At 53.7% G+C, this 24,583-nt stretch overlaps 7 protein-coding genes and 1 non-coding gene across 8 annotated transcripts; 4 read left to right on the forward strand and 4 right to left on the reverse strand.

Annotated features, from left to right (window-relative positions):
* Positions 1-134: 134 nt before the first annotated feature.
* V2A60_003484 (SPRY domain-containing protein) lies at positions 135-1,831 on the reverse strand (the record flags this gene model as incomplete). Its single annotated transcript, XM_083254818.1, has 2 exons — positions 135-1,335; positions 1,401-1,831. The coding sequence occupies 2 exons, from the start codon at positions 1,829-1,831 to the stop codon at positions 135-137; spliced, it is 1,632 nt and encodes a 543-aa protein (XP_083110944.1).
* Positions 1,832-8,053: 6,222 nt separating this feature from the next.
* V2A60_003485 (uncharacterized protein) lies at positions 8,054-11,718 on the forward strand (the record flags this gene model as incomplete). Its single annotated transcript, XM_083254819.1, has 2 exons — positions 8,054-9,764; positions 9,824-11,718. The coding sequence occupies 2 exons, from the start codon at positions 8,054-8,056 to the stop codon at positions 11,716-11,718; spliced, it is 3,606 nt and encodes a 1,201-aa protein (XP_083110945.1).
* Positions 11,719-12,530: 812 nt separating this feature from the next.
* Positions 12,531-12,631, forward strand: V2A60_003486. The gene has a single exon. It is a non-coding gene; the product is annotated as a tRNA-Ile (tRNA).
* Positions 12,632-13,314: 683 nt separating this feature from the next.
* V2A60_003487 (M3 family metallopeptidase) lies at positions 13,315-15,619 on the reverse strand (the record flags this gene model as incomplete). The annotated part of the gene is made up of 5 exons (XM_083254820.1): positions 13,315-13,516; positions 13,578-13,781; positions 13,847-14,147; positions 14,209-14,332; positions 14,387-15,619. 5 exons carry the CDS (start codon positions 15,617-15,619, stop codon positions 13,315-13,317), a joined length of 2,064 nt encoding a protein of 687 aa, XP_083110946.1.
* A 1,375-nt stretch (positions 15,620-16,994) lies between these two features.
* Positions 16,995-17,720, forward strand: V2A60_003488 (uncharacterized protein; the record flags this gene model as incomplete). The annotated part of the gene is made up of 1 exon (XM_083254821.1): positions 16,995-17,720. The coding sequence occupies one exon, from the start codon at positions 16,995-16,997 to the stop codon at positions 17,718-17,720; it is 726 nt and encodes a 241-aa protein (XP_083110947.1).
* Positions 17,721-18,445: 725 nt separating this feature from the next.
* Positions 18,446-20,297, reverse strand: V2A60_003489 (major facilitator superfamily domain-containing protein; the record flags this gene model as incomplete). The annotated part of the gene is made up of 2 exons (XM_083254822.1): positions 18,446-19,797; positions 19,883-20,297. 2 exons carry the CDS (start codon positions 20,295-20,297, stop codon positions 18,446-18,448), a joined length of 1,767 nt encoding a protein of 588 aa, XP_083110948.1.
* An 874-nt stretch (positions 20,298-21,171) lies between these two features.
* V2A60_003490 (uncharacterized protein) lies at positions 21,172-22,065 on the reverse strand (the record flags this gene model as incomplete). Its single annotated transcript, XM_083254823.1, has 1 exon — positions 21,172-22,065. One exon carries the CDS (start codon positions 22,063-22,065, stop codon positions 21,172-21,174), a length of 894 nt encoding a protein of 297 aa, XP_083110949.1.
* A 1,487-nt stretch (positions 22,066-23,552) lies between these two features.
* On the forward strand, positions 23,553-24,176 carry V2A60_003491 (glycoside hydrolase family 75 protein; the record flags this gene model as incomplete). The annotated part of the gene is made up of 2 exons (XM_083254824.1): positions 23,553-23,903; positions 23,955-24,176. The coding sequence occupies 2 exons, from the start codon at positions 23,553-23,555 to the stop codon at positions 24,174-24,176; spliced, it is 573 nt and encodes a 190-aa protein (XP_083110950.1).
* Between the last annotated feature and the right edge of the window lie 407 nt (positions 24,177-24,583).

Genomic DNA, 24,583 nt, shown 5'->3' on the forward strand with positions numbered 1-24,583 from the left:
CACATACCAAGTTTTGCAAATGGAGAAGAATATCGAGCTTAACGTGCACAAAAAATAGCTCATTGTGCCATGAACATCATCATTCGTGAAAAAGTGACTGCAACTGCAACGTGCGTGCTATATAGTCTGACTGTTCAGTCCTCCTCTACCAGTTCTTTAATTTCCTCGCGACCGGGGACCATATTGACTGCTTCCGTCTTTGCATTCTCTCCCTCCGAGGCTGAGTCGTGACCTCCATCTTGCATCCAGAAATCCACCTCGTCGATAACATCGTACACAACGTCCTCCGCCACCTGCTCCTTGTATCTGTCTGATACAGGCCGTAGTTTTCTGTTTACGGGCTCTGTTTGCGTGTTGTCGAGATCAGGAGGTGGATACCAGAAGTTTGGCCCAAAGTTGACCTCTGCTGCACCGCCGCGGAATATACTGATGGCTGGGTAGTACCCGAGCATGCCGTCATCGAGACCCTCGCGAGCACCAACCTGTGGCATGGGCCGCGAAGCCGGGGGCAAGAAACCTAGCAAGTTCTCAAACGGCGTGCCCATCAGCACACCATTCTTATACACTCTGATATAAGAATTTGGAAGGGTTCGCAGAGCGGGCGTGGAGTGCGTCGGATGAGGTGGGTGCGAGTTCGCGCTGGCCGCGGTAGATGGTGATGGATTCATAAGATCCTCCAGCTCTCGCGTGGTGTGATACTCAATTTTCTCAAAATAAGTGTGTGCTTTGAAGCGAATGGGCACGCGATCGCGGACAATATTTGCTCCTTCGGCCGTCGGAGGCGGGGGTTCGTCAGCAGCATCAACAGCAGGGTGGTATTGTGCAGCCATGATCTTTCGTTGTAAGCGCTCGGATGGCAGCTGAATTTCTAACCCGATAACATCACCTTCGCGGATGCCCTCACCCGCGGGGAAGAACTCTTTTGGGCGGGACATGTGGACTTTTTCCCCTGCTACGTCGCGGATGCCGTAACTGTATGCGTCAAAGCCAACCGGCGCATCCAACGATGCTTCACGTCTTGCCCAGCCCATGCGGACATGCTTACCACCCTCCGGTCTTGTCTCTCCTGGTGGCGGGGGACGTACCCCTTGGGTGATTTTGCACTCCCAGTACCACCTGCCCTCTCGTACAGCAACATTGGCGCGTGCCATACGGAAGCCTCGATCAGTAGTGACTGTGCGGGCCGACTTGTCAAAGAAGACATGTGATGCAGCATCTTCAAAGCTAAATCGGGGGCCGAATGGTTCTGGCTCGGTCTGGCGATAGTAAATCATCGAGGGGAATCGCGGGTCTGCTATGCAGTGTGTGTATCGAAAGTTCTTTTTATTGGCAACGCTGTAGCCATAATTAGTTGCTAGGACGGTGAAGAAGGCAGCCTGCTAGGTCCTGACGCGACTTACTGATCGGATGTTTCGAAGAATTCTATAGCATCACCTTCACACATGATAGCCTCATGGTGTAGCGTAAGGACAGGTCCTCTCGGTGGATCAAAGTCGGAGAGCTTTGGTGGCGCAAGCTTATAACGCAAGGGGCCTGATTCGCCTTGCTCGGCTTCTCTTTCGGCGGCTTTGGGATCGGGGGTCGGAGGGATACTATCACCCTTAGATTCGCGCTTCTTGAAGGTCTCCTTTTTCATTCTGCCAGGTTTCGAACGAGATGCTTGCCCATCATCGTCGGTCTGCGACGGAGGATCCGCGAATTTCACATCGGGATTCAAGGGCGACGGCCGCGCAGGGCTGTGGATTTCCTCAATGGCACGCTTTTGAGGAATTGAAGACAAAACGGCTGTGGATGTAGGCTCCTGTTTAGGAGCCTCCGAGTCAGAGGTCATAATGTGTAAGGTAGAGGAGTTGAGCAGCAAATTGATGTACTGATAGATGGGCAGACTAGACGCGGTTGCGCCGTGCGTTGCACCCACACCAACTGCGTCGTTAGTAAGGAAGCAACTTGGAGCCTACCAAACCCGGCCCACAGCCTCCACAATATTGTCAATACACATCAGTTTCCGCTTCTCATTCACATCGCGAACTACTAACAGTTACTCGTCGGCCCTATGACCTGGGGCGATTTTCTTGAACTATTAATTTAAGTATTATCATTATTACGCCTCAACAAACGCACCTGGGCCGCGCCCACAAGCTCCCCACCCCAGGGCCAAACCCAACAAACACAAACCTCGACCAGTAATTGTACAAGAGCACCGGCCTTCATGAACAACCCTATCATTTTAACTTTACACCAGCCCGAGCATCAAACCACCGGAGAGTAATCCGTACAGTGTACCATATTACACGCCCAAAGAGCGCCAGACGCCTTAGCCTGATAAGGAACACCAAACAGAAGCCAAATAGCGCCAAAGATACAGGCCAATTAGGCGTGAGCGAGCCACCGGCTACGGCCCACAGCCTCCACAGGGTACTAAGAATTGTGGCGCGACCAATAGCAGCCAGGTGAATACTAATAGTTGGCAGGTTGACAGGCTCGTCAGAAGCCATCAGCTCAGGCTTGGAACCCACTGCATCCTGACGCTCCAGATTACCGGATCTCGTCCCATCCTTGGTGCCTGCGAGAGAAAGTAATCGAGGCTGCGTGAAAGTCGACATCCTGGGCGAACCAGAGTACCAGTAGCCAGGTAGCCCTGCAAGAGACGCCGCAGCAGGTAGGGTGAGGACCGAAAACAGCTCGCCTCGACTTTGGCGCCGTGCAGGCTCGATCCGTTGACCGCCACCGACTCGGACCTAGCTGCGCACTCGCTTGACTTTTGGCAGGCGTCACGACCACCTAAAATTGGCCACCCGTCTGAGCCTGTGCCGGAACTAAGCAGCTGCGCCGACCGACCCAGGCAGACCTGTTTTCATCGCGGCCCGTTCGGAGGACATTTGCTCTCTCGCAGCCACAACATTCCCATCAATACGGCCAGCTCAAGCGCATTGGGACCCTGCTATTGCACGCTTATCACAGCCCTGCGCCTTGTCACGCCATATACCCTACCTATTTTAGCCTTTGTCACATCCTGGTCGTGGGGGACACGTCAACGTCGGTACTCGTCGTTTGATTTTCCCGACGCCCAACAGCCGCCACCTGCCTTGGTCTGAGCGGCAGGATTTTCACATCGAATTCTTTTAGCCTGCTTCAACTCGTACATTTGCATCTTGGCAACCTCGCGGAATCTGCTGCTTCGCTTGCGCCGTTTATGATACTACGTCATTTGTCGCCGCTCACCAACTACTAACTCCGCCATTCTCGCAACGATGGCGGATGCCTCACGACCAGCGACAATTGTGTCGCAACCGCGAACGGCTTTGCCGTCGCGGCCTATTTCCAGGGGTCGCGATGGCTCTACTGCCACAAGTTCCTCCCGACCATCACCAGATGGTGACGGTCAACGACATCCCTTGAAAACTGGTAGCAGAAGCCCAAGCGCAACCAGCACCGCCGAGTCATCTTCCAAAGGAACTGGGTCCAAGAAGAAACAACAGTCTGGTTCCTCGTCGGGCCATGGCCAGGTCTGCAGGTACGCCACTTGCCCGTAGCCAAAACGACTAATATCGAAGCTGACATCAGGAAAAGCAACTGTGGAACGACAGAAACACCGCTATGGAGAAGGTCACCTCAAGGCGCAACAATATGCAACGCTTGTGGGCTCTACTTACGAGCCAGAAACTCGGCTCGACCAACGAATCTGAAGAAGCCACCAAAAGTAGTATCTGCAGAACCGCCCCGGGCAACCACACCGAAAGCTGGCGGCTCTGGGCAAGATTCTACGCCCAAAGTGGCTGGTGCCACCTATGTTGCTGCCGAAAAGACGCCATCGGGTACATGCCCTGGCGGTGGACGTTGTAATGGAACAGGTGGTGCAGAGGGCTGCAATGGTTGCCCGGCATACAACAACCGCGTTTCGAAACTGAGCATGCTACAAAGGCAAGGAGGTGGCTGTCAAGGAGGAGACGATGCAACAAATAATGCGCCGGCACCCATCGATATGAATGCGCTTCAGGCACAGCAGAACCAACAATCATCCGTGATAATTGCCTGCCAGAATTGTGGCACTACAATCACACCGCTGTGGAGACGAGATGGAAATGGGCATGTCATTTGTAATGCGTGCGGTATGTAGCATAGAGGTCTATATGGTATATATATGCTAACGATGGGTGTTTGCAGGTCTCTACTACCGGCTCCATGGGGTTCACCGGCCAGTTACGATGAAGAAGGCAACCATCAAGAGACGCAAGAGAGTGATTCCTTCAAATCAGGAAGAGGAAGAGGAAGACGGAGATGTGGTAATGGACTCGCGCAGCAATGAGACGACACCCGAAAGAGGCACCATGAATGACGATGGCTCTATTAATCTCGGAATACGACGCAAGCCCGAAGACCCTGTATCGATGGACTTGGACTCGCCACGACATGAAGCGAAGCAACCATCGCCCCTGCCAACACCATTGCCACCTGCGTCAGACTTGGCAGCATATCGCCAAGGAGCATCGTCATCCCGAAACGTACAGACTTCCCTGAACGACGAAAACCGATTACCACCCCTCACATCAATGACGGCAGGCTCCGACAGACAGTCATCTCTTTCGCCTTCTTCATTCATATCGCCTCGGCGAAAACGATCCTTCTCCACAACAGATTCGGTTTCTGTCGTTGGCACGGAGGGTGGTTATGACAGTGCCAAGCGCGTGTCTTCGATTAGGGATATTCTGAATCCAACCGCGGGCTCACATCAAGGAAGAGAGGGAAAATCTGAGTACTCGCTTCCACCACTGCGATCTCCTGGTGAAGGATTCACGCCCGTTAACCGGCCAAGTGCCTATTCTTCACGCGATGGCACCCCGATACATGGTACTCATGAAAACGACCAAAGAGCAGAACGCACGCAGCTTCTGGAAAGGGAGACGGAAAAAATTCGCGAAATGCTCGCTGCAAAAGAGCGCGAGCTGTACAATCTGAGATCTACTTGACTGAACACTGGCGAGTTACATGGCGAAGCGATGAGTCGATGGACACAGAACGATTGATGAACTTTCCATTCTAAAGTACGGATATAGGGATAAAGGTGATTGAATGGCTTTCCGACAAGGAAGGTCGACGGCGCTTTGCGATACTGTTTCTTTTCCTCTTTATCATAATTTGCCTAAAACGATGCATGCTTGGAGAGGATTTGGGCAACTAAATGATTGAGAATGGGCGAAAATGAGGCCGAAACGGGGAAAATTGGAGATATATATATTACTTTTTGCCTCTATTTTAGATAAACAGGAACATACTATGTTGGTCCATGGCATGAAGAGGTAGCGTGCTTCTAAAAGGCTCTGGACGGTATGACGTAACACTGATATTCGAAGCATGAAAATAGAACATTGAAGAAGCAAGGTTTATGCTGCAGACGCTTGCAGAGTTTAACCACATGGGGGAGAAGGAGTGTCAGCGGATTGCTTGAAGGACACGGGCCGTGAGGTGAAGAGCTCCGATGATGCTGCGAGGTCGAAGAAATGCGGTGCGAGGGTCCGGGCATGTGGATCCCTGGACCGTCCGCCAGCTCGGCAAAGGCGCGCAAGTACGAGTAAGCGTGAGAAAGAAAAAAAGGTGCCTGTGAGGTGCAAGGAGAGGCTAGTTCGTTTCAGCCGCTCCACGGCCGGAAGATTCCAGAGCCTTTACGAAGGTTCGCCTGGGCAATTGGCGCTTCCCCGCGCCGGGTTGAGGCACGGGGACGGGCTTGTATTATTAATGCAGAGCAGCCACCACCAACTAGGTAAGTAGCCTGAACAGAAAGACGGAGATCTCGACAGTGTTTCGTGATGCACGCCGCGCTACAATCCTGATGTTCAATCAATCAAAATCGAAAAGGAGGTACGAATATACATAAGAGGGGTTTCTGAGGAAATTTTGAATCCAGCTTGCTGGTGGGAAGGCTCAGAGAGACTCGAGCTTGCATGGATGAGTTTCCGTCGGTGAATGGCATGAACAGGCCGAAGCCGGCTTCGGCGTACGGCCAGCGCCAAGGCTGAATTGGCACAGGCGAGATCAGTCGCCGCGTATGATTGCAGATAGATAATAAACTATCAAAGCACGGCTCGAGTCGAAACGCCATCCTGGGGTCGTGCATTGCAGATCGAACGGGCGTGGGGGCAAGTGGGAGTCATCTGAGCATTATGCGTCTCGGCCTGCGTCGGCGCGCGTGGTGAGAAAATATCCGCGACTAAGCTATCAGTTGGGGTTGGAGTAAAGCTTGTTTTGAATGACACGACAAGGTTGGATGATCCGCGGAGAGTCCATGCCCGGGTGGAAGCCGCGTGGTGGGGGAGAACAACCGGACCGACGACCGGCCGGCCAATTTGAAGAAGTCGGGGGAATGTGATGGCGTCTTGGAGAGGATTCGAGAGGAGGAAAGCTCAGCAATAATCGAAAAGGCTAAAAGCTTACGGGGATAAGAGTGGAGGGACAGTCTGTAACTGAATCAATCAGGCGGGGAGATTCGGCTTGGAATGGCTATTACGACTGTTGCAGAGCGTTGGTTTAACAAGCAGGAATCAGACGATGAATGCAAATAGTGTCTTGCACCCGAGTGCCTGTGTATTATACAGGATAGAGGGTGTTTTATTAGTGTAGTGAGTATGTTGTGTTGAGTTGCCGTGAATGACTGGAGCCGAGGCTTGCTCCAAAAAGAAAAAGGCTTGTATATTTTGTGACGTGACTATGAGTTGAAGTTGAGCAAGTTTCAAATGCATGATGAGGGGTGCCAGTAAAAAAAACAAGAAGAACGAAAACCGAGACTGTATAGATATAGACGGTGTCTGTCCATTGCGTGCTGGGTTGTGGTGGCCAAGCGAGGCTACTTGTCAGGTGCTCGTGCTGCGCCGCATGAGAACGGCGCAGGCTGGCGGTTTATTTCCATTCGGGGGAGAAGGCGAGGGAGCGCGCAGTCAGACGTTATTACGTAGGTTACGGGTCGGCAGACCAAGTACGGAGTAGTTATGAACAGTTTATACGGAGTACGAGATGGGTGCATTGATGAGGGCCTGGTAACAACTAACAAGGCGGCGTCCGGCCGCCGCCCAACATGTCAAAGCAAGGGCGCAGAATTGACAAGTTGGGCTCCACAGTTGTGCAGCAACGGGCGGTGCGCCAGCTGTCGAAAAGGGCTGTCGAGGGAACCTCAGTACTTACGCCAAGGACCGGCTCCGGATCGGACTGGCTCCGCTTGCGTGACTCTGGCTAGCAAGTAAGTAGAGAGTGTGTTGTTGCATGATGCATCCAGTAAACCTCGAGTAACTATGTAGATACGTCGTAGGCAATTTGTAGGCAATTTGTAAGTAGGCAATTTACAGGCGTTTGTAGGTAGATGGCTACCCAAGTAGGTAGAGAGAAACTTCATTCGACATGTGCCACTTCAAGAAACACAAGTATCTGGCAACGTACCTTGGTACCATGGTACCTAGGCACCGACTGAGCAAAAGGCCCTATGGCTCTGAAAATGACACCCCAACAGCCAGTACACAACGCTTCTCCAGCGCTAACCCACCCCCTGCGCAGCGCCCATCCCCGCTACCTAAAATCCACTATTATGCTGGCCATCTGTCCTCGCGTGCCCCAAAATTGTGCTCGTCGCAACAAAACTCACGGCCATCCTCCGTCCTCGCTGTCAACGTCTCTTTCATATTCACATCAGCATTTTGAACTGTCGAGGACTTGCTTGATTTCTTTGACGGAGATAGCTCGAGTTTTTTTTTTCTTTTTTTTGGTCTCTCTTCATCCTCAAGTCTACTCAATATATACGTCCTTGCCGCTTATATATATACAGGCAAGCCGTTTCCCACTCTCCGCCGGGCACTGTACCTCTACGCCCTTTGCACCCCATCGTTTGCACCAGCCATCCATCTTACACACGCTTTTTTGACGACAAGCGCGCGCCCTTGGGGTGCCATTTCGGATCGTGCCTCGCAGATGAGCCGCTCCTTACCGCCTCGCCATCTCTCACGCCCTTGGTAGAGCTTCCGCCCTCCCGGTGAACACGGCCCCCGGCTTGCCCGTTCGTACGCCGCCCCTCATGTCCGGCCCCATGGATGAGTTCGTCCACTGGGACAAGGCCGCTGATGCCATTGGCGGCACCGCCGACTTTCAGCTTGACGCCGAGAACCTTGACCTGGTTCTCGAAAACGTCGACGAGGATGACTTTGGCTTCTCCGCCCTCCAGCACTACTCTGGCGACGCCAACCTTGATCTCTTTGACATACCCGGCACCATGCCCGGCGCCATGACGGGCACCACGCCCGACCCCATCTCCGAGGCCTGGTATGAGACGCCCCAGGCCGCCTGCGCCCACTGTGCTGCCGGCGGCTTTTCCTGCAAGAAGATCCGCGAAGGTAGCTACAAGGGCTATTGCACCAGCTGCGTTGCCCTCCGCGTCGAGTGCAGCTTTGCCGGCGCTCTGCCCGGCACCAAGGTCGCCGCCGCCGAGCCGTTCGCGGCCTTCCCTCCCGACCCGTGGCCCGTCATGGGCCAGCACCCAAACACCATCCACTCCGACTTTGTCAACCCCATGGCCGCAACTGCGGCTGCTCCCGCTACTCACCCTGCCGAAATCAGCGGCATCATCGCCCCCGTCCCGGTTGCGCCGCCCAAGATTGGCGCTCGCTTCTCTCGCGAGTCTGTCCGCATCCTCAAGAACTGGCTCTCCACCCACACCAGACATCCTTACCCCAGCGAAGAGGAAAAAGAAATGCTGCAGCGCCAGACTGGGCTGAACAAGACCCAAATCACAAACTGGCTTGCCAACGCTCGCCGCAGAGGCAAGGTCCAGCCCCCTCGATCAGTCTCACCCAACATCAGAAACTGGTCCACCGCCGGCTCCATGGACATTCCGCCCCGCCGCGGAACACCTGCTCTCGAAGCCATGAACCCCCTCCAGCGTTGGCAGGTCTCTCCCCCGGAACACGAACCTGCCTCGGTCAGCGCCATTGCAAGGGCTGTCACCGCTTCGTCCTCTGCCCTCTCTTCGGGGCTCAACTCACCATACAGCTTCAACTACACCGACGACGGCTCCAACCGGTCACTTTGCAAAGAGTCCTCGGCATCCAGTGTGGGAACTTCACAGTCTAGCAATGGCTCTTTCGGGTCGGCCTACTCTCACGGCTCCAGGCAATCCTGGGGCTCCTTTGGCTCGGCGCCGTTCAACAGCCGAGGCCGCCGCCGCCGCCGCCGTAGAGGCGCCACCAAGCCGGACGGCAACGCTAGCCTGTCCGCACCGTTGAAAACCTTCCAATGTACCTTCTGTACCGAAACCTTCAGAACAAAGCACGACTGGCAGAGACATGAGAAATCTTTGCACTTGTCCCTTGAGCGGTGGGTCTGCGCCCCTGGTGGTCCCCGTGTCTTGAACCCGGAGACGGGACAGATGTCCTGTGTCTTTTGCGGCATCGCCAACCCGGACGACGCGCACATTGACTCGCACAACCACTCTGCTTGCCAGGAGCGCGCCATCGAGGAGCGAACATTCTATCGCAAAGACCATCTGAACCAGCACCTTCGATTGGTCCACAATGTCAAGTTTTTGGACTGGGCGATGAAGCCGTGGAAGATTGCGACGCCAGAGATTCGCTCACGTTGTGGGTTCTGCGGTATCGTAATGGATTCTTGGACTATTCGTGTAGATCATCTTGCAGAGCATTTCAAGACTGGTTATTCCATGGCTGACTGGAAGGGTGACTGGGGTTTCGAAGTGCCCGTTCTCGACATGGTCGAAAACTCCATCCCGCCTTGTATGCGACCGTTGAAATTTCCCATAGACAAGATTCCGACGTCTGACCTTTGGTAATAGATCTTATTCATCATGAGCGAACCTCGCCTATACCCTATGTTGCCCTCCAGTCTCCGCCCGCATCTCCGCGTAATGCGTACGAGCTCATCAAGCTGGAACTAGCCCACTTTGGTTCTTCATACTGGGAACAGCACGGAAAGCCCCCGACCGACGACGACCTCTGCCTGGAAGGATGCCGCATCATTTTCGCCTCCGAATTGCTCTCCATCCAAGGCATCGCCACTCAGGTGTCCTGGCTTCGTGACATTGTCATGAACGATGAGGAGCTATCCCGCAAGGCCAAGTTTGGGCCGCTTCGCCGCGCCGCCGAGCTGCAGAGCCTCAAGATTAACGGCAAGGACAACCTTTTCGAGGAGTGCCCGATGGAAATCCAGCTTCATCAATTTGTCAAGGCAAAGAGGTTGCTGGGCTTGATTGCCATGGACGACGAGTTGCAGGAAGAGGCCTGTCGAATTGTTGGCCGCGTCGAGGAAATGTGCACACATCCTTCCGAGGCTGTTGCCAACTGGCTGCTCCGGCTCATCAAGCGGTCGACCTCGTGGCTGTCCTCCTTCCGCCGCCGCGCGCATCTACCCCGGACAGAAGACATCAAGAGCGACACCATTCGCTCCAAGGATCTCACCTCCATCGACTCGACAATCCACAGCTATTCGAGACTGGAATGTGAGCTTGGCGACTATTTGAAGGCTCAGCGCAATTTGGGCAAGGAGCCCTCGGACGAAGATCTCCAGCGTCAAGCGCGTCTCATCATTTACGAATTCGATGACGGGTGGAACCAGACGGCAGCCGATAACGTGCAATGGCTTGATTCTTTCAAGGAGCGACATGCGCTGGCGGAGAAGACGCCAGGCGACACAACCAAGACCTCCCCAGAACTGTCTGACCAAGCTACAGCCGTGGCCTCGCCCGGTTCGCAGTGGGCATCGCAAAGCAAGAGGCGACCGAGCGTCGGGAGCAATGCCAAAAATGTGGAATTTCTCCAATTCAGCAAACCTAGCAATACCCCTTCATTCTTGAATGACGCCAACTGCTACCGTCGTCTTGCCAAGGAGCTGAAGCGATGGGTCGTCTCGGCCATGTCGCCCAACAACCCCAATCGACATGTTCCGAAAGACGAGGAGCTCCGATACCAAGCACGGTGGATCATCTACGATGACGACGATCCTTGGAACCAGACGGCCGCCGACAATGCCGAGTGGCTGCAGAGGTTCAAGCGCGACGTTGGCATCACGACGGACGGCGGGCCCGGCCTGCCAGAGAGCTACAGCTGGGCCATGGAGCAGGGCGGCACCGGGTTCGCGCCCCCGTACGCCTGCCCCAAGTCGGACAACATGGACGCGTTCGCCGACGCCGTGCCCGTCGAGATGCGCGACGGCGCCAAGGCCTTCATGGCGGGGCCGACGGCCGCCAACAGCTTCCTCGACACGCTCGCCGAGCCGCACACGAGGCCCGCCAAGGTCTTTTGCTCGCGCGAGCTCGAGGCCCGCCTGCTGCGGTACGCCCAGGGCCACGCCCTCACGCACGGCAGCGTGCCGGGCGACGCGGCCCTCCGCGCCGAGGCAAGGCGCATCCTGCGGACCGACTACACGGCCGCCGACGACGACCAGCTGCTCGGCAAGTTCAAGGAGCTGCTGCGCGAGAAGATGCCGTTTCTGGAACCGCACATGAAGCAGCCAACCACCGGGCCCGGGCCCGATGCTGCTGCTGCTGCGGCTGCGCCGGTGGCGGTGGCGGTGGCGGCGGACGACACGCTCGCCCTGCCAACGGCGCCGGTAGCGGCTGACCCGGACCTGGACATGCTGCTGCACAGCATGGACTTTGAACTCGAGCCCGATTTCATGAGCAGCGCCGTTATCGGCATGGATGGCGAGGATGGCGGTGCGCCACTGTTCTGAACGGGTTTGGGTTATTTTGTTGTTGTATCTTATTTCTGTTTCGTTTCCTTGTTACCAACATTGATACCAAAAGGAGGGATGGCACGGCGTTTGTATGCCGTTGGGTGTGGGTAGCTTATCACGGACGGATGCATCTGCAGGATGAGTTTGTAGTTTTTCATCGGCATTTGTTCCAAATTGGGGCCCCGGGTGCGCCTTAACAGATTGACACATTTTTCTCAACGTCGCATGTTTCTCAATGCTTTTGCGGTGCATATATCTTTATATACAATGGACAGTTTCAATTTGAAGATAACCGAGTTATCCTTGTTTGATGTGAGGGTAGCTTGTAATTTCATTGTCCTGGTGTTTGGGATCTACTTTTGAGTGCGTAAAGTAACTCGCGTCATAATGAGAACATGGGAAATATCGAAGACATATCTTTCCAAGGGATAATGATCAATGATAACTTGACAGCTACACACACTGTAGGTAGTTTGCGGTCTGCGAACATGGCGTTGGCACGCAACTGCGGCCAGCACACCGCGCCAGCAAAAGACCCTACTTCCTGATAAATACACTGAGAGTCATAGCGGGCAACTTTGTAGGCAGGACGATTGCAATGTCGAGCATCTTCTTCGCATCAAATGTCCCGTAGCAATCTGGCTTGGGCAAGCGACGGCGAGCACATAAGCTGCAACCTCTCTGTCAGCCAACAACTGACCTACAGTACTCAAGCTTGCCTGCCACAAAACTTCTCGCGTGAAATTGACATGGCTTCCGCCGCTAGGTTCTTGTAGCCAAATAGTGTGCCCACGTCCCAACAGAAGCGGGCTCGTGTAGCTCAGTTGGTTAGAGCGTCGTACTAATACCTGGCGAACATCGTCTAATATTGGTAATGCGAAGGTCGTAGGTTCAATCCCTGCCATGAGCATTGAGTTGCAACAGTTATTTCTTTTTTGCTCTGGTCGTCTTTTCTCCCCCGCTGCGGCGCGCCAGTTAGAGAGGAGACTGGCGAAACGGGGCTGGTTGGTGGATCGCTTGTGGGCAAGAGGGCAAAAAAAAAAAAAGAAAGAAAGAAAGAAAGAAAGAAAGAAAGAAAGAAAAAAAAAAAAGCCGCTGCTAGTAGATACTGCAGTGAACGACAATCGACTAAAGGTATTTTTTTTTTTTGGCAATTTTCTCTCCTGACATGGTGTGAGAAAACTGATGAGGCGGGACTGCTTGCTTTTGAGTATACGGACAAGTTTTGTTGAGTCTGGCTGGTGTACAATGTCCTTTCCTACAACTTCATTATTGCACTACCTTTTCTCTGAGGACCTGAAGAGGCAGGCAAAAGACTAGTAGACGGATGCATTAATGTGTTGACCGCGTACTGGTTGGTTGCGGGCTTGGCTCACGCCTCATTGCAGGATCTCATATGCCTGCTGTTGCGGACCAATCTGCAGACGAGTCCCTCGGAGGAGTCGAACTGAACAAAAGAATGTCTCTGTCTCTTGAAAAGTATCAAAGGCAACAAACCTGAGTATATACTGAGACATGTAGTTCGATATTAGGTAGCACGGTCTCTGAAATCCGGAGAGCATCAGAATCGAGAGGTGAAAGCATTGCTGCACATTAAAGCTCTGCAGTGTTCAACTGCTGGACCAGAGGAGTTGCTGTTGGCTCATGTCCCAGCAGATCCCTCAATAGCTGGAGCAGATCCGGGTGGCTGCCACCATACTCCAGTACGCCTGTCCTGTAACGCTCCCAGGCATCTTTGCTGCTCGGATCCCGCGAGAAGACATTTTTGAATAGCTCCGTCGCAAATATCAAGCAGCTATTGGAACGCATCGATTAGCAAACAGTATTCTCGTCGGCGCAACAAGGGTTGATTTTACCATGGGTAAGAATAGTAAGCCATGTCGTAACCACCGACCAGATGATGGAAGCTGACCATGTCGGCCCCTGCAGCGCGGCACTCGGAATAGTCAAAGCCCAACATGTCTGTGTGGATATCGTACCAAAGCTGTTGAATATTGAGTGCCTTCGCCGCCTCTGCTGTGGTGGCACTGTGTATGGTGAGATCAAACTGCGAAATGGCACTACGCACTCAGTCACTATTTGCCAGTTTGCAAACGAAGTTCGACAATGTAGAATGGTAACCTACAGCTGGCCAAGAAACCACGTCGCCTCATTGGCGAACCTGTATTTAACTCTGGCCTCAACCATCTTGGAGGGGATACGGCGTGGAGGCAGATCCGCACCAGGATTCTTCGCTTGCCACTTGGCGCGATACTCTGGCCGTACATGGGCGTAGTGCGTGCTCAGCGAGACGAGCACCTCTGGCATCCAGCACCAGTTCTCCAGCATCAAGCTCGGCATCTCCACGAAGTCTGGCGGGAGATTGGTCCCGTGAAAGCGAAAGTACTTGGTTCTCGAAATCAGGTTGTGGATGGCGTGGCCGAGCTCTGCAACGAGAATGGAGTGTTAGATGCCGTGGCTACGAGAGGAGCCACCAGTTAGACTCACCATGGAATACGGTAACCACGTCTGGGTGCTTCAAAAGTGCACACCCTGTATCATCCGGAGTCGGGAATGCACTCATGAGTATGGTGGATGGGTACTTTCGCGACCCGTCTGCTTTTTCGAATCCCTAGAGCAGCATGAGAAGAAGATGATCAATAGTAAGAAAACGAAAAAGACTCACGTATTCCAGAGTCACGTTGTGCGCGCCGCGGAACTTGTTCTCCCGCCAGAACAAGTCAAAGTACAGGTAGCCCACGAACTCCCGGTCTGGACGGCGCACGTCCCAGACCGCGAAGACGGTAACGCTTTCGTGCCAAATCTTATCCTTACCAATCTCGTCTTTCGGAACCTCGACAAAAGCGAGCCCCAGATATGACTCGAACACGCCCAGCATCGCGGCCGGCACGATGTCCACGGGAAAGTACTCTGAGAACGCCTCGGCGTCGTAGTTGCGGTCCGCCTGGACGAGTCTCTGGTAGTAAAGCCTGTCCCACGGCGGAAACGAGGAATCCACGGCGTCGCTGTCGGCGGTGAGGTCTCGGCGACGGCGCTCCCGCAGGACGGCCAGCTCGCGCTCGGCACGCTCCTTCAGCCCGGCCCTCGAGCTGTCAATCAGCTCTTGCACCTGCTCCGGCGTCTGCAACAACCTGTTCTCCATCTTGAGATGTGCGTGCGTTCGAAATCCCAGGAGCTGGGCTTTCTTCTGTCTTCTCTCCACGATCTCTTGCATGAGGAGAATGTTGGCTGAAAACGCCTTTTCGTTTTCGAGATACATCTTGCGTCGGGTTTCCGCGCTGGTCGCATTCGTGATTATCGATCTCTGTCCGCCGTTGGCAAATGCGACAAAAATTTCCTTGCCACGCTTCGTTTCAATACTCCTATTTTTCTCGTGCTTTTTGAAGCGCTCCAGGTCTGCCGCTGGAGTTCCCTCCAGCTCGTCTTCTGTGAACCAAACGCCACTGTTCTCGTGCGCAATGTTGTCCTGTGCCTGAACGCATAATTTTTCTAGTGCGAGAGTCTCCTTGATAAACTCAGCTTTGGCGGTTTTATCGAGAGAGCCGCAGCCAGCAATACGACACTGGATAATCGCCTTGTCCAGCAATAGCTTGGACTCACGATCGAGGCCATCGCCCCTCTTTCGCGCTGCTAGCAGCAGCTCAAACAGTTCCTCGTTGGCTTCCCAAGAAGATTCATGTTCAATGATAAGGCGTCTGGCCTCCGCAACGGCCTCTTGCGTGGCCAAGTCGGATGAGCCGTACTGTTGCATCCAAATGGTGCCCCCGTCTTGATGAATTGTTGCATCTTCGGCTTTCAAAATGGGCCGCATGACCGTATCAAATGTCGCGTCCTCGATAGACACATTTTCAATTACCTCTTCTTTGACGCTCTGAAGCTTCGAGATGATGATTTTCATCTGTGGGATGATTTCTTCTCTCGTCCAAACATGGGGCAGTGGCTGTGGCGGCTTGAGCAAAGCCGGGCATTGCTGTTGGTTTGTGACGGACATCATTGAGCAATTGCGTTTCTAGTTCAGATAAAATCTAATTATGAATGATTGTAAATCCTTTGGAATAGATGTTTCAGCTACTAACCGGCCACTCAGCACGATTTTATGGAAGAACACTGTGCCAATCAACATAATCTGAACAAGCACTGTGGCGCCGTGGAAGGCCACGAGACCATCTGCATGCAGATGGCGTCGAGAGCGCAGCCTTACTGAAAGATTTCTAACACGGCCTTGCATACCGTTGCATAGCAAAGGTTCATGATAGTGAGAATGGCCAATAACGACATCGGACAGAGTTCTCGTCTGGTGGACAATAGCGAACGGTTGATAATGTAGCATCCGCGTGACCCATTGTTAGTTGACTCTATAGCAAGCACTCAATGATGTAAGATTATATGCCAAGAATCTGGATCTTATTCTCAACTCAGTACTCTGTATTGATTCAACGGACCATGTACACCTCCTGATCATCAATGAAGTGGACAATCGTTACACCTGAGGGTGGAACAGCGATGAAATAGTAAATCAAGCAACCAATGAAGAAATGGAATGTGAAAAGACCAACTAAGCTCGTGGTCTCTTCAGGTCATGCGGCAAGATAGCATTGACAAAGATGGTTAGGCGAAGGAATAAAAATCGGGGACGTGCAGATGAGGCTGCATTGATTGCAATAGATATACAATAGCCTATGAGGAGGAAATAAACATCTCGGAGCCCAAAATTATGCTTTCAATAGCGCAAATGCTTTATAGATGCAAACCTGGCGGCGTCGCTTCACTGCACAATGAGACTCGATTAATGCCACTGTTGAAGTGTCTCGAGAGAGTTGGCACAAAGAAGTGACCTATCGGCAGTGTTGTATATGCAAGAGACATCTTGTTCCACTTTGGCCAATTGATAATGAATTACGTCTACTATTCAGTAAGATGTCTTGAAGATCATCTGCAGTGCAGTGAGCTCGGAAATTTTGGGCGACGTGATGCGCAACCTTACATTACAGGCTGAAGCTCGGCGGCTTGGCCGTAAAGTAGACCCTGTCTTCTATTGTACCTTTGAATATAACACTATCATATATACCCAATCAGGATCTGTCCCATTTTCGTGTACCTTCCAGCTTGTCAGCTGCAGCCTAGAGAACCTCTGGGTTGCCCGGCGCGGCGCCTCTCAGTTGGAAGGTACCAACGAGCCATGAAACTCAATTGTTCGGAACGGCCCTCTCCAGCCTTTCGCCACCACACAAACACTACCACGCATAGATATACCTTCTCGACGAATCGTCAAAATGGCCTATCGATATACTCTCCCAGCTCAGCGCAGCCCTTATTCTTACCGACAACGTGAGACTGCCCTCCGCAGCCAGACAATTTCTAACGCTATTGCACGCTCTCCTGGCCTCAAGAGAACAAGTCTTAATGTACATGGATCTACCACCTCGAGAGATGCCTCTCTCAGCCATCCTCCATGGGCTGAAGAGCTTGATAAAGAGAACATCAAGCTTACAACATATCCGGTATTATCGGCAAATGTCTTCGAAGAGGACTGCCAATATGACCCTGCCGATCCGACAACTTGGGGCATCAGACCTCTTCCACCACTGCCCTACAGCAATGGCTCAGATCTGGATAGAACCGCTTCAATTACGTCTAAATCAGATGATGATGCCGCCATGCTCCAGAGCCCAGTCTTGCCACCATGTACCGAGCCAGCGACAGCCTCCAAAAATCTCGCTCAGATAATCGGGGATCACTTGCGAATTGATGACGAGCATCCAAACAGTACGCAGCGGCGCACTACGTCATCCTCATATCACCAGCCAGAAAGCGAACCATCTCGAGTGCAATCCCCTACCCCAAACGGCAATGTCAATATGCTTAGTGTCACGAACCTTGCCAAGTATGGCAAGACAAATGACAGGCTTTCGAACCTTCGTTCTGGATCTCCGTCATCAGCAACGGGCGAGGTAGGTAGTGATCCACACGACGACTCGTCTTCGACAGTCAACGATTAGCAGACACGGCCTGGCAAGATAGTCGATCCATACACTTACCAACGCCAAACTAGGCGATATCGTTTCGCCAGTTCTCCTAGTGAAGAGGCGATAATTGGCCATGGCAGGGGATATGATGGAGTTGATGAGACTATGGTGTCGAGCCGAATCAGCCTCTCATCTTCCCCAAACCCGTCTGTCAATGGCCGCTCTCCACTTCGCAGAGCTAAACGTCGTGCGTCTCATTTCTCTCTTCGAAGCTTGGGTAAAACGTTCTCAAAGAGGCCACACCTCAGACTCAGAAAGTGGGCCAACTCGATCTACCGCGAGAGCAGCCGCTGCTTGAGTCTCGCAAAGCAGAAGATTCGGCAGCGTACAAATGCTGATGGCCGAGACTTGCCTACCAAAAGGACACAGCGGTGCCAGAGTACGACAGAAGAAACAAAATGTCTCAATCAAGATGAAGCAAAATTAATGGAGACCTGCGAAAAGCACGATCGATGGAAGGCGGGAGTTGCCAAATACCGTGCATCAAAGTGGACGAAGTTTCGAAATGCGTGAGGAGTTTGTGAGCTGATTATGTATATTATTAACTGGCAGAGTTTGTGAGGATAAGTCATGATGATGCATCCAAAAGTGTCATATCCAACATGCTTAGATACAGAATAGAGAACGAATAAAGTGAATATTTCCACTCGGTTGGAGTATATGACCATTTTCTGCATAACAGTAGCATGATGCTATCATTAAAGCATATACCTGAAGCTGCTACTAGGGCTCTTGTACGCTGCCGAGCCAACCAATCTCTCAGCCTCATCATGATCCTGGCCCACTGCCCCCAGAACGCGACCATATGGGCTATTATCTTCCTCCTCAGCAAGCTTGCGGTTTAGACGCTTCAAGTAAGATCGAAGCACAAAAGCACAAACGGCAGCTCCGAGAAGGACAGCGGCACATACGCGGTGTCCCGTGGTATAGTATGGCCCATCTCGATCGGGATAGAGCCTTGTGCCAATGAGAGTGCCAAGTTGACCAATAAACTGCATCAAGGCAAAGGTAGCGCCGCGACGTGTCTCATCGGGCTGGCTATTTATGCCCCAAGTGATGATGAGGGTAACGACGTTAAAGAAGCCCATGGTGGCCGGATACACGGCTAGATATCGCACCCAAGTGGGCAGGCTGAGAGGCTCGGCGATGCCCAGGATGAGATAGCCCGACGCAGAACAGAGGGCATGGAAGACAATGGGGAGTGTACGGCTACTACGGCGATCGGACATGTGCGCAGTGAAGAGAACAATGACAAAGGTGATGAGATATGGGGGTGCGGAGAGAGCCTGCGCGGAAAGACTGCTATACCCCATACTGTGGATGATTTTGGGGAGGAATACGGGGAGCGAGGAGTAGGCCATGTTGACCATGCAGAAGATGGCAGAGGCAAGGATGGCAATGGGGTCGAGGGCGACGGCGAAGACGTTGCGCCACGACAGACGGTGCGAATCCTCCGGAACGTCCGTTGTGTCGGGCTTTTCCTTGCGGAGGCGGAGCGTCGCAACCCTCCTCTCCCGCGTCGTTAGATACGGCGCCGACTGCGGCGTGTCGAGGATCACACCCCACGCGACCACGCCGGCGAGGACCGACGGGAGCCCCTCGACGAGGAAGAGCAGCCGCCAAGGCGCGACGGGGCTCAGGCGGGCGAAGCGCACAATGACCCAGGCGAGGGTCGAGGCGAAGGCGCTGGCGAGGGGCGCGGCCGAGATGAACATGGCGACGCGGAACGCGAGCTCCCGGCGGCGGTAGAAGAAGCTCAGATAAAAGGGGACGCCGGTGAAGGCGGCCTCGGCGACGCCCAGCAGCGCGCGCAGCGCCACGAGCGCCGGGTACGACGGCGCGACGGCTTGCAGCGACGCGACGACGCCCCAGGCCACGACGGCGGTCGAGATGAGTATGTGCGCCGGGTAGATGCGGTACAGGATCGACATCCACTCAAAGGTGCTGTACGTGATGTAAAAGGCCGTGAGCGACCACTCGTACCAGCTCGCGCGGGGTGGTGTCGTCTGGAGGTCCTCCTCCATGCCTGCGATGCGGGCGTTGCCAATATCTAGCAACCAAAGTGATTAGCCAGGCTTTTGATTTTTTTTTTCCTTTTTTTTTTCCCGCAGATGGTACGCAAAAAAGCAACGCACTTGATCGATCTACAAAGCTTAGCAAGAAGAGCAACGAGACGAAGAGGACGAGCTTGCGGTCAAACTTGCGCCGCACTGCCACCTCCTCATCAGGCGTGTACAGCTTATAGCTGCTGTTGCTACCGCGTCTCGTCCTCGTGCTGCGCGTCTTGCGCTGCGCCGGTGCCGCCGGTGCCGCCTCGCTCCGCGAGTTGCCCGCCTGGCCGCGGCTCAGGCGACCACGCATGCCGCGCAGTTGGTAGGCTTCGGCGCCGCCCACCTCGGATTGCAGGTCCACGGCCTCGTCGTCGTCGTCGTCGTCGTCGTCGTCGTCGTCGAGGTTGAAGAGGTCATCATCACTGTCGTCGAGATCGAGCTCGGCACCCGTCTGGGCAAAGGACGGCGAAACCTCGCCTGGCTGCGGCTGGGCCGCCATGTCTGACCGGTTGTGCTCTTCTTCCTTCCCCTGAAGCGAGGGCGAAAGTCCAGACCTTGGTCTGTCTTCAATGGTACGCGCAATGATATAATTCGCTGACCGATGTCGATACAGTCAATGATGAAAATCCGAAATCGCAAAATATATACATGCGATTGGCGTGAAAGCCAGCTGAGGCGTCGAGTCATCCAACTGCGGGAGAGATTGTTGTTAGCGTTGTCGTGCCTACTAACGGCTGAAAGCAAAAGCTCCGCACGTGACGATATCAGGTGCCGATCGAAACGATCTCTCCGAAATGTTTCTTTGCTTGTCAATGATATGCTAGAACTTCATCCATCTTCGGTCGGGAACTCATTGCTGGCCAGCGGTAGTTGAGATGGCCATTAATGATTTGTCTCGTCCGTGGATCCTGATCTCCCAATGGTGGAGCGGCCAAGCATCAGGACTCGTAGACTAGCGCCAGGCTGGCAACTTTTATTTGCAGTCATGCTACTTTTCGATATGGCCTTGCCATTATTACTTGACAAAAGTAATGGAACACGATTCACAAAATTGACGCTGGTCGAGTAGCCGTAGGTTTTACGACAGCAAGCTCGATACCTGCTTGGATGGGATACATACTGGAGAAATGCTGTGTGCAGAGAGGAGGAAACATTTCTGGATATGATTAAAGAACTGATTGACCCAAACATAAACGCGATCAAGATTAAACACATTCATCGTTACACATAGCACGTCAAATATCAACCGCACCACCCATTCAACTCCCTCGAGAAGTGGCAAGCAATCTTCTCCACGCTCTGCAGAACCTTTCTTGGCGCATAATGAAGACAAATTGTAGGACATCTCGTAGACACGTAACTGGTGGTGACATTCACCTGACCTGTTCCTGGGTCTGGTCCTCCTTTTTACTGAATAAGCGGCGCAGTCCGGCTTTTGATAGGCGATGCCTGAGAGATGGCCGACGAGCAAGCTTAGGGCCGCCATCTTGAATAGGATCGTCGTCCGGGATCGGTGGAGGCTTCAGATGTGAGTAGTCTTGACTCGCCCATGGCTTTGGCTGATCTTGTGAAGCCCGAGTACTGCTGACTGTTGTGACTGACTCGTGTTGTGCCGACTGGTTGGTCATGGTCGTCATCGGCCGTTGTGTCTCGCCCCGCTGCAGCTGCAGGTCCTCTGATTCGGAACCTGTTTCGGACTCGTCGGCCGGGTATTCGCGCTCGGGATCGTTGCAGACCACCACGTGCCAGCCGATATCCGAGTCTTTCTGCACATTGTCGCGCAGCGTCCAGAACCAGTCATTCTGGCCGACCTTGCTCCCCTTCTCGTACGCGGCCATTTCGGCGAGCACGTCGGCACCGAGGTCGACGCGCACGACGTGGTCGGCAACGTACGCATACGGCCTGGCGGGGCTCACCGTCTCGTCCGGGTCGTACTCCTCGAGGAGCTTGACCGGCGACCACGTATACTGAAGGACAGGGTCGTGGGCTATGGGCACTCGCGATGGGGGCTGCGCAAAGTTGTCATCGTGATGCTGCGCGGGCGCCGCCGTCCGTACGGCGTGCCAGGGGTAGGACGCCGCTTCCGCTTCTTCGTCGGAGATGTTGGGCAGAAAGCCAAAGTTCTTGGTGAATTGGTCAAGGATCAAGGTCGCTGTGGTCTCGCCCATGACCCAGTCGGGGGCGGCATCTTCCAGGTCGTTGAGGATGACGAAGATGCGCAGGTCGCGGCGGTGCCATCGGAAGCCGTGGCAGAGATAGGTCGGCATTGTGTGCGTGTGCTTTGTCTGGCGCGAAAACCCCCGTATCGCCCTATTACCGCGCCAGACGACGCAAGCATCCAGTGAAGCGGCCGATGGGAAGAAGTCAGTGACAGGAAGCGAGGCTGCAAGGCACAGGATTGTTGGGAGAAGAGGCTGCGCTGGCTACTATGGCTGCGCTGGTTTTTGGACCAGCCCCGTTTTGCCGCGGGCGATCACACTACCGGCGTCTCAAGTCTAAGAATAGGCCGCGTGATCCGGGACTAAGGTGACCCTGGAGTTGCTGAGAAGATCCAGTGGCCGGAAAGATGGCTGCCTGTCGGCAATCGATAGGTCTAGCTCACAATTTTGGCGGCGAGGTTGAAGTAAGCTGGCTGGTGGTGAGGAGGGGATGGCAGATCTGAGGCGGCATGTGGGGTTCCTATTGTGAAATTCCCGATGGCTTCCTCCACATGCAAATCTTTATTGGGTTTTCAGAATTAGTGGTTCAAAGAGCTATTTTGCCTTTCCTTGATGCACTGAACAATCTGATTCTCCAGTTCGCCTGTCCGAGAGACCCGGTATGCCGTTCACGCCGTTCCCGCCGTTCCCGCCGCCGTTCTTCGCCATGGTTAGGGCCTGAAGATCGGCACCTCCAATTCCACAATAGCACATCAATCCAGTCCCACTGCAACGTGGCCGATGCGGCGATTTCGATTTGAATTCTTATTCCATTCCTGATGGTGGCGGCGGCTCTGCACCTCGTGTGCTCACTAGTCGGCTTGGAGCAGCCTCGACGCCCAGTCACCAGTCCATCTCTGCGCCAATGCTCTCTTCGCATTAATTCAACAAATCCTTCGAGCTGTTGAACCAAATCTGAAAACCAAACCAAACCACTAAATCGAACGATTAAACGAACAAAGGATCTGCTGGAGAATCAGCCCCCACGGGCCTTGTCTCATCTGGTGCTGGCATGCCTTTTTGGGTCAAGTACAGGCACTAGCACAGAGCCTACAGACGCCAAAGACGTTTCAAACCGCACAGCCTATGTCATTAGCAGCTTGCCAACTACCAAGCTTACCGACCTTGTTGTGATGGGACATGATTCCAATACGGTTTACAAAGTGATCAGCGTAAATATGATGCTGCTGCCCGCAGGCCAGTCCCGCATGGATGTAACCGCTCAATAAGCAGGTATACCCGGCTGAAGCTTGCTACAAATGCCGAGCCAACATCAGCACCATCTTTTCGTCTTTGAGAAACAAGAAAAAAACGTCCATTGATTGGATTCTCTACGCATCATGCGCTGCCTAGCCTTGGTAGACGTCGCCTAATTGACTACTGATCGGGTCTCCAGGTCTCTGCCAATATGAGAGGATTTACAATGTAAGTAAAGCGCAAGGTGACTGCAAAGATGAATTGGCGACTGGAGTCTACAATGATGTAAGCGAGGATCCGAGCAAGTAGTCGCGGCTGGCACGACAAGGCACTTTGCTGACTTATTGTTCTCGACAGAAATGTCCTGCTGTGGCGACTACTTGCAAAACCTCGTAGTGGTGTATCTGCCAGGGCCTGGGAAATTCTCTGATATGGACGTCGACTGCGAAGGCGCCCAGGGCGGACCGCAAGATGGTGGCCGCTGCGACGCCTTCACCGATACACAGGAGACCACGGCCCTCAAATGGGTGATTGAAGGGTATGACGTTGGTGTTCGCGACCTAAGTCCGCACGAGCACGGTCTCCTCGTTTTTGGAAACCCGGGTACCAAACCGGGCTCGGAAACCTTTTCGCCGCGTGACGTGGGAGTTGAGCCCGCCAGCTTGATGGCTGTCATCTGCCGTTACCAACTAATATACATGATTGGCCTCGTATCTACCCAATATGACTAATGTGGCGAAGTGTAGTTCTACGGCATATAGGGTGACTCGGATACCGACGATGGGCCCAGGCCAAGTGTCAGCGAAGTCTCCATCTCCCTTGGTACCGCATGCTATGGCAAAGATATGCAAGCCGGCACAGGCTTCAACACTAGTCACACCGTTCGCGACGTTTTGCATATTGCCCCCAAGGCTGTCAACGCCGTCCCGGGGCCGGAACGTGGCAAGCTGGACGGCGGGGAACTTCGGCGACTTCCGCGCTAGCTTGGTCGAGCTCGGCGACAAGCCTGTCGCGCGGTTGAGAATGGCGAGAACAGCTGCTCGTGACCTGGCCACCATGCTGGGGCGTCTTGGTCCACGGGTCAGGACTGCTCGAACCAGCTAATATGTGTCAAGCGCTCGTGCTCATAGACTCACAAGGAGAAAAGAGTGCTATAGCCTCGGGGTCTTCGCCCAACGCTGAACTGCTCTGACCATGCTCGCCGTTGTCAATGACTAATGCGGAACTCTACGCGACAATTGTGGCAAACAACTGACACGTACAGCCACTATGCTCGGCGTGGATGAAATGCGATCTGATATTATCAGATCGGTGTCTCATGCCAGGTAAAGTAATACGAAGCGGTGGAGCGCATTCGCCGATTGCCAAAGGCCGATCGTACAAGGCCAGA

Source organism: Cordyceps javanica, chromosome 2, assembly GCF_051103115.1.
Source record: "Cordyceps javanica chromosome 2, complete sequence".
Classification (NCBI taxonomy): domain Eukaryota; kingdom Fungi; phylum Ascomycota; class Sordariomycetes; order Hypocreales; family Cordycipitaceae; genus Cordyceps; species Cordyceps javanica.